Source organism: Cicer arietinum, chromosome 5, assembly GCF_000331145.2.
Source record: "Cicer arietinum cultivar CDC Frontier isolate Library 1 chromosome 5, Cicar.CDCFrontier_v2.0, whole genome shotgun sequence".
NCBI lineage: Eukaryota > Viridiplantae > Streptophyta > Magnoliopsida > Fabales > Fabaceae > Cicer > Cicer arietinum.
Window position 1 is genome coordinate 68,671,834 of NC_021164.2, and position 13,635 is coordinate 68,685,468.

General features: G+C 34.3%; 2 protein-coding genes and 2 long non-coding RNA genes across 4 annotated transcripts; 2 read left to right on the plus strand and 2 right to left on the minus strand.

Annotated features, from left to right (window-relative positions):
* Positions 1 to 294: 294 nt before the first annotated feature.
* LOC101507418 (uncharacterized) lies at positions 295 to 3,869 on the minus strand. Its single transcript, XM_004502680.4, has 2 exons — positions 1,228 to 3,869; positions 295 to 1,085 (listed from the first exon to the last, which is right to left on the minus strand). The coding sequence occupies exons 1-2, from the start codon at positions 3,815 to 3,817 to the stop codon at positions 661 to 663; spliced, it is 3,015 nt and encodes a 1,004-aa protein (XP_004502737.1). The 5' UTR covers positions 3,818 to 3,869; the 3' UTR covers positions 295 to 660.
* Positions 3,870 to 4,284: 415 nt separating this feature from the next.
* LOC101507727 (uncharacterized) lies at positions 4,285 to 5,258 on the plus strand. Its single transcript, XR_189918.4, has 2 exons — positions 4,285 to 4,833; positions 4,952 to 5,258. It is a non-coding gene; the product is annotated as an uncharacterized lncRNA (long non-coding RNA).
* Positions 5,259 to 6,082: 824 nt separating this feature from the next.
* LOC140920222 (uncharacterized) lies at positions 6,083 to 7,136 on the minus strand. The gene is made up of 2 exons (XR_012162929.1): positions 6,879 to 7,136; positions 6,083 to 6,477 (listed from the first exon to the last, which is right to left on the minus strand). It is a non-coding gene; the product is annotated as an uncharacterized lncRNA (long non-coding RNA).
* A 567-nt stretch (positions 7,137 to 7,703) lies between these two features.
* On the plus strand, positions 7,704 to 8,764 carry LOC101507934 (small heat shock protein, chloroplastic). Its single transcript, XM_004502681.4, has 2 exons — positions 7,704 to 8,045; positions 8,227 to 8,764. The coding sequence occupies exons 1-2, from the start codon at positions 7,787 to 7,789 to the stop codon at positions 8,655 to 8,657; spliced, it is 690 nt and encodes a 229-aa protein (XP_004502738.1). The 5' UTR covers positions 7,704 to 7,786; the 3' UTR covers positions 8,658 to 8,764.
* Positions 8,765 to 13,635: the final 4,871 nt, after the last annotated feature.

Here is a 13,635-nt window from a genome sequence, read left to right on the forward strand (position 1 = left end):
TAATACATAAAATATTACTTATAAAACTTATAAAATTAATTAATTAATATCCGCGCAACGCGCGGACCATAAATTAGTTAATTCATTAAAATACAAACTCCTTTAAAAAATAGAGAAAAAATTAATGCACACATTATTTTCTGGTCATATTTTTTTCATATAAATAATGAAAATTTAAAAGCTAAAATATATACAAACATTGGGTTTATAATTAATGATTTTATAGTATGAAACTTTTAGTCTTTGATTAAATTAAAAAAAACATCAATTAATATATTAACTATAACTTTCGCAAACTCAAACGTACCAACTATATATAATCTCTACGTATTCAATTCTTCTTAAGTAACGAACCGCATACTCGAATTCATACCACGTACTCAAAGCAAATTGGGAACCTTGTGACTAGCCCTATAGGTATCCGCCCTATAGGTATCCTTACATTCAAAAGAATGAAATTAAAAGGTTAGTGGATGATATGCTTAGTTTTGGCATCATTTGACCAAATGTGAGTCCCTGTTACAGTCTCATCAATTATTTAACCCCTAGAATACCAAGACCACCGCACATTTTGTTTCCTCCAGTGTACAAAGATTTTCTGCTTAATTATGCATAAACATACTTATGAGTTTAAGCCTAATAGTAGGCACAAGACATACATCACAAGCCTAGGATAGACCGCTTAATTCCATGCAATTTTGACGAGACTTCTCTCATGGTCCACCGTTCTTTGGGATGGTGTGCTATACATGACAAGCCAACTCTCATTGCAGCAATTATGCACTCCTCAACTTTGTGCATCCAATGTATGTTACCATCAGCTCCATCGCTATGGCTGCTGTCACCAGACCCACCATTGTGACAATCACTGCTGGAATCTTGTGTTGAGTATTCATAATAATGGTTAATAAGCCTTTGATCAACAACCTTCAGCAACTGCTTCTCATCCATGTCTGAAACAAATTTGTTCATGCTTTCTTTGAACATTTCATCTGTTGGTTTTTTGGCTATGAACATCTCTAGAAGTAGGATTCCAAAACTGTACACATCGCCGCATGTTGAAGCCTTGCCACCTAAACCATATTCTGAAACATGCCACACCAATATTAGATAGCTATAAATGTATACACAACAGACATATATATATACACATACATAGTTTTGCATAAAAAGAAGGTAAAAATAGTACTAATCAAAGTAGAATACTTATTAGTAAGTTATAAGTACCTGGTGCAATATAGCCGATGGATCCCTTCAGTTCCAGGGTGCTACTATGTTTCTCTGCTGGATTTTGAGAGAGAAATCTTGCTAATCCAAAATCTGCCACATGTGCAACCATATCTTCATCTAGTAGGACATTAGCAGGTTTCAGATCACAATGAACTATTGGTGGATCACAGTCATGGTGCAAGTAGTCCATGGCAGATGCAACATCAATGGCAATGTTTAACCTTTGCAACAAGGTTAGCAAAGATCCCGACTCGAGATCGTTCGGGTATAAACTCGTCTCTAAATTACCATTAGGCATGAATTGCATAACAAGGGCCTTAAAATCATCTCCTTTATAATCAGTGCTGGAGCAAGAAGTGATCACCTTAACCAGATTCCGATGCCTAACATTTTTCAAAGTTTCACATTCTGCACTAAAACTCTGAGATGCTTTGCTTTGTTGTAGGTCCAGAATTTTAACAGCAAGTGTGGTTTGATTTTCACAAGTGCTGATGTTGAACACACCCTTGTAAACAGAGCCAAACCCTCCTTTTCCAACCAAGTTTGCAGCTGCAAAATTGTTTGTAGCAAGCTTGATGTCACCATAGGATATATTTTGAGGCAACACCTTTAGAGGAGTTGATGACAAACTTGTTTTCTCCTCCTTGTGTTTCTTCTTTTGAGACATTAGCAACCACAATAGATAGAACATTGAAGTGAATAAAACAGCAGCACCTATACATGCTAGAATGATAGGGAGTAAAATGTTTTTCTTGTTTTTACTTGCAACACACAAAGTGACACCTAACTTGTGCATAACTTCATTGCTGATGCTACATAGTTTGTTGTTACCTTGGAGATCAACCTGACTTAGGTTCAGAAAAACACCTTTCATAGGAACCTCTCCTTCCAAATTGTTGAAAGACAAATTTAATCTCACCATATACTCAAGATTTTCTAAACTCTCAGGAATAAGGCCAGTGAGATTGTTTGATGATAGATCCAAATTCACAAGGGATGCTAAATCCCCTAGACTATTTGGAATAGTGCCATTAAATTTGTTTCTTGCCAACCCAAGAGTCTTTAAGCCTTTTAGTTCAATATTTGGAATGTAACCTGACAGCTGGTTATTTGAAATATTCATGGTCTCTAGTTGCTCCATGTTGAATTCAGGAGGAAGCGAACCATTCAGAGAGTTTCCTTGTAAGTACAAGGATGTCAAGCCAGAGAGTTGAAAAATCTCCTCTGGTATTTCACCAACAAGCTTATTACTTTCCAGGTCAAGAGAAGTCAATTTCTTGCATTGTCCAATACTCGTGGGAATTCTACCTGAGAATTGGTTGTTTCCTATTTCAAGAACAAACATATTTGTAAAATTTCCAAATATGTCTGGAATTTCACCAGACAATCTATTTTGGTATACCAATAACCTCTCCAATTTCTTGAGTGTTCCTAGTTCTAATGGTAACTCTCCAGTGAAATCATTATGCTCAAAAGAGAAGGATGTGAGATTTTGAAATTTCTTCATTCCCTTAGGAATGCTTCCATTTAGCTTATTATTAGCAACACAAAACTGTTGTAGATTGCCAGAAAGATATGCAACAGAACTTGGAAGATCTCCAGCCAAGTTATTATCATTGACCATAAGAATTTCCAGCCGAGGAGAGTTTCTAAGGGAATCAAAGAACTGAAAATTCAATGATGTGGTGGAAGTAAGAGAATTATTACCAAGAGTCAAACGAGTGAGGTTTTTCAAGTTGTTGAATAGTGGTATTGACCCATGAAATCTATTGTTAGAAAGATCAATAATTTGAAGATGTGAAGCATTGGATATAGACTTAGGAATCACACCTTCAAACCTATTGGTTGCAAGAGCTAGTGTCCTTAAATTCGGAAAGGCGTTGCCAAAATTTTGCGGCAACTCGCCTGATAGATTGTTCTTTGTGAGGGATAAATAGACTAAGGAAGGGAGGTTGAAGAAGATAGAAGTAGGAAACTGGCCAGTGAAATTGTTCTCTGATAGTTGAAGTTGTGAAAGATTGTGGAGATTACCCAATTCACTTGGAATCTCACCCACAAACTTGTTTCTTGCCAAGGCAAGACTTCTGAGAGAAAAGAGATTGCCAAATGTTGAAGGGATTTTACCTGTGAGACTATTGACAGAAAAATCTAAACTTTGTAGATGATGGAGTTGGCCCAATTGTTGTGGAAGTGTACCAGTGAGATTGTTGAAAGCTAATTTAATGAAATTGAGGAGTGAGAAATAACCAAACTGGAATGGAATTTGACCATAAAAAGTGTTTTTGGAAAGGTCAAGTGAATGAAGGTAAGTGAGGTTGGAGAGGTTAAAGGGTAGTTTACCAGAGAGACTAAGTCCTGATAAGTTGAGAGATTGAACTCTTTCATCAACTTTGGAACAGTTGACACCATACCAAGTGCAGTGATTGGAATCTGTTCTCCAACTTGACAAAGCATTGTTTGGATCAGTTACTTGTAATTTGAAAGATAGAAGGATATCTCTGTCTGTGTTGTTGCTGCTGCAAATGATGACATGAAAATTATGAAGTAGAAAACATAGGAGCAAAGCATTTCGTATATGGATCATCATGATATGTTACACTTTTATGTGTTATGTACTGCTATGTGCATACAGGTATTTATAAATTATAGTTATAAGTGAAATGAAATGAAATTTTCGTTTGATGTATGCAAGAAGAAATGGTCATACTAGAATTTAGTAGTTGGACGCGTTAAATTTACTGTCAGATACTTTTCTAAGTGATGGTTGTTTAGCAAAACAATGACATAAAAAGTTGAAAACTGCATATAGCATTATAGCTGACTTAATTATCCGAAATTCAAATGATTATGTAATTAAAATATTATAAATCAACTAAATTTACGTCTACATACATAACTACTTTTCAAACAAATGATTCAGATTTTTTCAAATGCTTTGCTGTATTGAATTTTGTTTTATACTAATGGTTTAAATTTTGTTAAAAGCAAAATATTTTGTGTTATTGACCTTTTCAACTAAAAAATGCGACACTACTGTACAACTCATTTACAAGGCTAGCATGTATCATCTAATTTTGATAAAACATACAAGTCACGACGAGTACACATATTAGTTCCTTTGCTTTGAAAGGAAAGTTCAAAACAATGTATACGTTTTGTTGACTTTCGAGCTTTAATGATTGACTATTCCCAACTTATAAGGGTTGAATTAAATGAGGAGATGTTAAATCTTATTTTTAGAACTTTAAAATAATCAGATTTGACAACCACCCAATTAATTAAGTACTTTTGTCATGGTTAAATGTGATAAAGAAATAGTCTGCTGTGGCTTATGACTTGGGGCAAGAATTAGTCAACAATGGAAACGGGATGATCACGCTTCTAAGTATCTATGTTTGTTTATAAATACACCTTCAAGTAATATAACTTCTCATCCCTCAAACTTACAATTGAATACATAAAGCTTTTTTTTGTTGATGTTAGTAATGGCATCTCTCTACGGTGCCTTTAAATTGAAGTCATTTTTTGCTCTTTTAGCAATACTTTTATTTCTCATGTCCTCTATCATGGGTAGTGCTGCTGTACAATCCAATTTCAAACAAGGTATGTTACTGTTTTTATAATTTAATCTTAAATAGTGACAATCGACATACAGTAATTCACAATATATATGCATCTTTTTTCTATTATTAAATAATTCAGTTAATTTTATATGGTGCAGGGCGAAAACTTTTCCAAGACCCGCCTGCTACTTATGATCCATATCCAGGTGGTGGAGGATATCCTTAACAATGAAATTATTAGCAATGGATGCAAAAATAAACACTCTCTCAACTGCTCCTGTGGCTAAACTGGAGCTTTTGATATATTTCTAATTAAGGATTTATACAAATAAATTATGTGTATCTTAGTATTTGGTAGTACTAGAATAATATGGCATGTCCAATTTCAACGCAACCGTATGTAATATCATCCACAGAAGTAACGGCTAGAGCTTTCTTATAATAAATAAAAACAATTAATGTCTAGAGATGTTTTGCAGCATGTGTAATTCTTGTCCTCATTAATTCGTCCTTTTAAATTACTCAGAAATTACAGCTTGCCTGTATACAAGAAATAATTAATCAATTCCAAAGGCAAAAATAAAATCACCGTGAGAATAAAACTAAGTCTTAAAGATTACAGAAGTAGCGCAGACATGGATTGCAGGAGCAAGATGGTGGAGCGGGTGTATTGTGTTGTGTTTGAGTGAAAAAGATGATATAAATTAGAAACAAAATTCCAATAACATACTTTTTTTAAAATTTTGGTTGAGTTAATTAATAAGTCAAATTTAATATTTAATGTGATTAGATTTACTCTCTAGTTTTTTAATCTGATTTAATATTTAATGTGTCCATTTTCATTCTTTTATTTTATATTTATATTTTTACCTCAACTTTTAAAATCTATAAACTACCAACTATAATTAAGCTCTCTTATCAGCGTGTATTTGTCACGATCCAGAAATTAAACGTCGTGATCGGCGCACAAGCTATACTCGTAGTCTGACAAACTTATCAATTAACTTAATAATTAAGCAATTAGTTAGTTCTCAATAATCATTTCAAATATATATATATATATATATATATATATATATATATATATATATAATTTTTCTCGAAATTTCGACGACATCCTTTATAACATCAACATTCTCAAATTTATAAAATCATTGTTTACAGTCTTAACTTAGTCATATTTCAAAAAGCATAATCTAATTGTTTAATACATTTTCCAAAAGATTTTATATACTCCAATGCTGCAAAATACATTACAACTCAAAATAAAATATACAGTCTTGTGGCAATTATGTTAAACAATATAACTTAAAAATTTAGATAATTCTCAAATAAAATATACACATAAAATCATTAAACTTATAATTTAGTCGTTCAGATAGAAATATTAAAAATTCAATTAATAACGAAATGAAATTAAAATGAACAACCTTAAAATTATCATAGAAAATCAAACAAATAAAAATATAAATTCTTGAGAACCAAGAGGCAGTTTGATCTCATTGATAGTTCTTTCCTCTTAAGGGTGACATTTCCCTTAGGAGTGGCTCCATCTAACAAATAGTTTTCTCCTCTTAATCCCACAACACATCATCACATATCAATTAAGGAGTTTACATCTCGTTTATAGTTTTTTTTCTCTTATGAATGACATTTCTCATAGGAGCAGCTCCGTCTAACATCCCTAATAAAAACGAGGTAATTAGGTGCATAATTATAACAACGATTTTCATAACACGTTAAAAAACAATCTCTCATTTCATCGTAACTGATCAAAAAACTTATTCAAACATAACAATTCAATATCTAAATACTTTATAACTCATAAATAAATCAAACTACTAACATATTATAAAACAAAAAACTATGAAAATAAATAAATGACGAAACCGAGATAAATTCAAAGGTTGTGTGTTTCTCAAAAATTTTAAATAAATACTTTAACATATAAAACAAGTAAAATAATAATTATGTGTATTTACCTCAAAGAGTCTCAATAAATAACTTTTAAAAAGTGTGTACCCTTATTATTCCTTAACGCACAAACCCTAACCCAAAAACTTATGGAAATATGAGAAAACTTACTTAGCGAATGTATATCCTTCCTATGGATTTTGGATTTAAGGAGACTAACTTCTGTCTTTAATTGAAAAGAAGAAGAGAAAAAAAAAATGAAAATGGGGTGAGATAGAGAAGGAGCCGAGAGAGAGAGACAAGAAAGATGAGAAGCAGAAGGGAGTGAGATAGAAAGAGAGTGAGGGTGGGTGGTTGGTTTGTTTTATTTATTTTTTATTCTTTATTATTATTATTATTATTATTATTATTATTATTAATTAATTAATTAATTAATTAATTTATTATTGATATATATTTATTTATAAATAAATAAATAAAATGTGCACTACAATGTTATTTAATTAAAAATAAAGAAAATTTATTAAAACATTTAAATTATCTAAAATTTTAAATTTTTTTAAAATTTTAATTATCTTATCCAAATACATTCTTAATTTGTTTTGTGGAAAACAAATTATACTTTATCTATTTTTCTTTTAAGCTAGCAAATGACAGCTATTCAAAGATAATCATATCCTGTGAGATAATTACATACTATTTTATATATATTTCATTAAGAAGTGGTTAGATTTTAGAACATAAACTAAAATACAAAATTAACTCCTCTTTCTGTTCCCTACTCACGATGTGAAGTCACTTTTGAAGATGATTCCCGAAACTATGAGAACGAGATTATAAAAAAATAAAAAAAAATAAAAAAAATAGAAAAAACAAAACAAAAAAACAAATAGACAAGTGTTGGGTTGGGTCGAGAAGTTTCACACTTCCTCTAAAATTTTCGAGAGTCTTTACCACTTTTGACACCAACTCTATATATATTCACACTTCCCACCCTTTATCAACACAATTGTAATTGATTCTACCAAGCAAGCTATTCTTGTTGTTCAATTCTCATTTACTTCCCTATAATAACAAGTATGGTTCAAGTAGTGTCATTGTCAACTGTTTCACCTATGCTGTCCCAAAAAGCAGGGTACTCTGCAAAAACACATAACAATGCTATGGCCTCATTTCCATTAAGGAAGCAATTGGCAAAACTTAGACTAGGGAAAGTGAGATGTCAGGCTGGTGATAACAAAGACAACTCTGTGGAAGTTCAACATGTTAACAATAGTGATCAAGGGACTGTTGTACAGAACAAGCCTTGTAGAGTTGCCATGGACATTTCACCATTTGGTCAGTTTGTTGTTCTTTTCTTCATTAATCTCTTAAACTATTAATTTCAATAGGTACCAAAAATCTATTTGAAATGATAGAAACAAAAAATGTGTTTGTTGTTTAGAATTCATTATGATTTAGCTGAAGTTACTTTCAACATTAATACTAATAACTTGTGGTGTGTCCTATTAAATTACAGGTCTATTGGATCCATGGTCACCAATGAGGAGCATGCGTCAAATGCTAGACACAATGGACAAAGTTTTCGAAGATGCAATGACATTCCCTGGAAGAAACCTCGGAGGAAGTGAAATCCGTGTCCCTTGGGACATCAAAGATGAAGAACATGAAATCAAAATGCGTTTCGACATGCCTGGTCTTTCCAAGGAAGATGTCAAAGTATCAGTTGAGGACGATATTCTTGTCATAAAAAGTGATTATCATAAGGAGGAAAGTGGTGAAGAGGATTCTTGGTCAAGAAAAAACTATAGTTCTTATAATACTCGTCTCAAGCTTCCTGATAACTGTGAGAAGGATAAGGTTAAGGCAGAGTTGAAAAATGGTGTGCTTTATATCAATGTTCCTAAGACCAAAGTTGAACGTAAGGTTATTGATGTTCAAATTCAGTGACATGTTAAGGCTTTTTATAGTGTCATCTTGAGCTATAAAGTGTAGAATGAATAAGATACTTTAATTATGTTATATAAATGTCTCCAAATTTCTACTTCCTCCTTAAATATTTCACCAGATTATGAAAATTGATCATAACCTTCAAGAGATGTGAAAATAAAAGGTACTAATTCTCTCAAATGGATCATAATATTTTGACACAAAAGATACCAAAGTTCAACAAAACAGTTGGCTAAAAGAGTTCAAATACATGGTTAATCTAGCTACTTTAGACATATGTGATATGTTACATCTATTATCCATCCAAAAGACGTAATTAACTATATATTTTGTGTTAATAATCCATGTCAATTACATGATGAATAACCAAAGGCGGAAGCGTACCTGTGGGAATTGCCATTAATGAAATCCTGGAATGATGATGATAGAGCCAATGGGTTGGGTGATCTTCCTTAGCAAAACACCCTGAAGACCTTGCTCTCCTGATGGGGATAGAGAGAACCAGAGAGTTTACTCTTTTAGGGTTTTGAAACTGAATAGTCTTGTTGTGTTTTGCCTTGGGGACCATTACCCCTATATATAACTATTATTAGTTATATCCCAAATTGCAGTATTTCCAATTCAGCCCCTCATTAAATTAGAAACTGCCTGGTATCTACACTATTAATTTTCATAACTATTATGCTCTTTAGCCATAAACTATTATATATTATTTGACCCCCAGTTTATTGGCTAATTATATAATGACCCTAACACACTTTATTAATTAATTACATATGTGACCCATAAATCTTACAATCTCCCACTGGTCACACATGTATCCTTAGGAGTGTGTTAGACTTTATGACGTCAAAAATGTCATTATAATTACCTTGAGTATAATCCAAATTGTCCCGTCCATTAATCATATCAGCACATGGAACCAAAGAGGCTTTCGTCATAATAAGCATAACTAAACCCATCAATGATCACCCGTACTGACACAACTAAATGACATAGACCCATTATGAAAAGTGTAGCATGAAAATTACATGAAGTTGGTCAATGCATGTCAATTTTCAACTGGTCCTACTTTATCGAATGAGATCATACCATAACTTAAATGTACAAAGTAACCAAAAACTGAATACTTTAAACTTTATTTCTGATCAGAAAGTCCAAATACAATGTATTTGTACTTTACAATTAAACATAGAACATGAATTACATAATGGACGAAACTCCCACTAAAATCAAGATTCCTCAAACTGTAGCACACCCATGTGAGCAGTATGCTCATGAAAGACCTTGGGTGGTAGACCTTTAGTGAGTGGATCCGCAATCATGGAGTTTGTCCTTAAGTGTTCTATGGATATCTGTCCACTTTGTACCTTCTCTTTAACAACTAGGAACTTAATGTCAATGTGCTTTGACTTGGTTGAGCTCCTATTATTGTTAGAATACAGGACTGCTGATCTATTGTCACAATACAACTTGAGTGGTCTTTCAATCCCTTCAACTATTTGCAGCCCCGTGACAAAATTTCTCAGCCAAATGCCCTGGTCAGATGCCTCATGAATTGCTACGAATTCTGCTGCCATGGTTGATGAAGCAGTAAGACCTTGCTTGGCACTACGCCAAGAAACTGCTCCACCAGCTAACAGAAAGACATAGCCTGAAGTTGATCTTAAGCTGTCTTGGCATCCCGCAAAATCCGAGTCAGAGTACCCAGTGATCTCTAACTGGTCTGACCTCCTATATGTGAGCATGTAGTTTCTTGTTCTCTTCAAATATCTCATGACCCTCTTGGCTGCTTTCCAATGGTCAAGACCTGGATTGCTTAAATATCTGCCTAAAATCCCTACTATGAACGCTATGTCTGGACGCGTACATACTTGGGCATACATAAGACTCCCTACAGCTGAAGCATAAGGGATCTTTTGCATTTCTTGAATTTCCAAACTTCCCTTAGGGCACTGTTTGAGACTAAACTTGTCTCCCTTAGCAACTGGGGTGTCCCCTGGTTTGCAATCCTGTAACCCAAACCTTTTGAGAACCTTATCGATATAGCTCTTTTGTGACAATCCAAGAATACCTCGAGATCTGTCTCGGTGTATCTGAATTCCTAATACAAAAGAGGCGTCACCAAGATCTTTCATCTCAAAATGCTTTGATAGAAATTTCTTAGTTTCGTGCAACATGCCTATATCGTTAGTGGCAAGCAGTATGTCATCAACATACAAGACCAGGAAAATATGTCTGCTCCCACTGAACTTATGATACACACAATCATCAACTGTATTCATCTCAAAACCAAATGAGAGAATTACTTGATGAAATTTATGGTACCATTGACGAGAAGCTTGTTTTAGCCCATAAATGGATTTTCTTAGTTTGCACACCATATTCTTTGGGTCTCCCAACACAAAGTTTTCTGGCTGCACCATATAGATCGTCTCATCAATGTCGCCATTGAGAAAAGCTGTTTTTACATCCATTTGATGAAGCTCCAAATTAAAGTGAGCAACAAGAGCCATGATTATTCTTAAAGAGTCCTTCGATGAAACCGGAGAGAAAGTCTCTTTATAATCAATCCCTTCCTTTTGAGTATAACCCTTAGCTACAAGACGTGCCTTATATCTCTCCACATTACCATTGGAATCCCGCTTGGTTTTAAAAATCCATTTGCAACCAATGGGTTTCTTTCCTTCAGGTAATGGGATAAGTTCCCAAACTGAATTGTCTTGCATAGACTTGTACTCCTCATTCATTGCTTCGATCCACTTATCTGAACGAGAATCTTGCATGGCTTGATGAAAGTTGACTGGGTCGTCTTCCGTCATGCCAACATTTTCCTCTACCTCATTGATAAATACTACATAATCATCCGAAATAGCATTTTTCCTTTCTCTAGTGGATCTCCGCAATGGAGCTGGCTCTTGAGGCACTTGTTCTTGAGGATCTTGAATTTGATCTGGATTTTGTTCTTCCTGAACAACCAGATCATCTTGAGTTTGTTCAATAATGGGAAAGTCAATTGGTGGAAGAATCAGTTCTGGAATTGTTACCGATTCTTCCTCAAAGACAAAATCTTTAACCTTAATCTTCCCCCCAAACTCAATATCCTCAAAGAACGTTGCCGTTCCCGTCTCAAAAATTGTTCTCAAATTAGGATCATAAAATTTATAGCCCCTTGATTTTTCTGAGTACCCTATAAAATAGCTGCTAATTGTTCGGGGTTCAAATTTCTTTTCATTCGGCCTATAAGGCCTTGCCTCAGCTGGACATCCCCAAACATGAAGGTGCTTCAGACTAGGCTTACGCCCAATCCAAAGCTCATAAGGTGTTTTAGCCGCTGCCTTAGTTGGTACTCTATTAAGAATGTATGCTGCTGTTTTTAATGCCTCTCCCCAGAGTGACTCTGGCAAGGTGGAATGACAAATCATACTCCTTACCATATCCTTAAGAGTCCTGTTTCGTCTTTCAGCTACACCATTCATGCTGGGTGACCCCGGCATAGTGTATTGTGGGACGATTCCACATTCCTCTAGGTATTTGGCAAATGGTCCCGGACGTTGTTCACCTGAACCGTCATATCTGCCGTAGTATTCACCACCACGATCAGATTTGACCTTTTTAATTCTTTTATTAAGTTGATTCTCAACTTCTGCCTTAAAGGATTTGAACACGTCTATTGATTGGGACTTTTCGTGAATTAGGTAAAGGTAGGCATATCTAGAATAATCGTCTATGAATGATATAAAATATTGTTGACCATTCCAAGAAGGAGTTGGAAATGGCCCACAGATGTCCGTATGTATCAATTCTAAGACGTCTGTAGCTCTATATGCGCCTAATTTCTTATCTTTAGTCTGTTTTCCTTTAATGCATGCTACACAAACGTTAAAGTCTGTGAAGTCAATGGAATCTAAAATTCCATCTGACACAAGTCGTTCAACTCTATTTTTAGAGATGTGACCTAGACGCTTGTGCCAAAGCACCCCTGAATTGAAATTGTCAATTTTCCGCTTAGTACCACGTGATTCCACATTCAAGGTTTCATTATAGTTAGCCACAGTTTCCAACAAATAAAGATTATCATAACCAGAAAGTAAACCGGTTCCAACAACATTCGAATTTAAAGACAAAGTAAATTCTTTATTCCCGAATGAACAATAATATCCTGATTTGTCCAAATAAGAAATAGAGATCAAATTCCGTCTAAATGACGGTACAACAAAAGTGTCTTTTAAATCCAAATAATGACCGGAACTTAATAATAATCTAAATTTTCCTATGGCTTCAACTTCTACCTTCTTCCCATCTCCTACATAGATCCATCTTTCAGTATCACTAGGCTTTCGGAAGTTCAGGCAACCCTGCATTGAAACACTGATGTTAGTAGTTGCACCAGAGTCTAACCACCAAGTGTTTCTAGGTACTGAAGCTAAATTAACCTCAGAACAGACCAAAGACAGAATCATACCTTTCTTAACACGCCAAGCGTGATATTTGGCACAATCCTTCTTCACGTGTCCAGAACTCCTGCAGAAGAAGCAGTTGTTATCCTTAGTCTGCTTCTTTTGTTCTGGACCCTTAGCAGCAGCTTTGTTCTTGGGCTCCTCAATTCTTTTCCTTTTGCCCTTGTCTTTAGAGATGCTAGTAAAGTGAGCACTTTCAGTCCTATCTTGCTTCAGCCTGTCCTCTTCTTGCACACATAATGAAATGAGCTCATTAAGAGTCCATTTCTCCTTTTGACAATTATAAGTCACCTTAAACTGACTGAATTGCGAAGGAAGAGACAGCAATACTAAATGAATGAGTAAGTCATCTGACAACTCAAGCTTTAGACCTTTAAGCTTAGAAGCAATGTTGGACATCATCATAATGTGCTCTCTTATATTTCCCTTGCCTTGATACTTCATGGAAATTAAATTCTGAAGCAAAGAACTTGTTTCAGCCTTATCACTTTTTACAAAGCGTTTTTCCATCTCAACAA

Coding starts and splice junctions, on each gene's coding strand:
- LOC101507418 (XM_004502680.4), bottom strand. CDS start 3,817: ATGATGATCCATATACGAAATGCTTTGCTCCTATGTTTTCTACTTCAT. Junction 1,086..1,227: donor CATCGGCTATATTGCACCAG/GTACTTATAACT, acceptor GGCATGTTTCAG/AATATGGTTTAGGTGGCAAG.
- LOC101507934 (XM_004502681.4), top strand. CDS start 7,787: ATGGTTCAAGTAGTGTCATTGTCAACTGTTTCACCTATGCTGTCCCAA. Junction 8,046..8,226: donor CATGGACATTTCACCATTTG/GTCAGTTTGTTG, acceptor ATTAAATTACAG/GTCTATTGGATCCATGGTCA.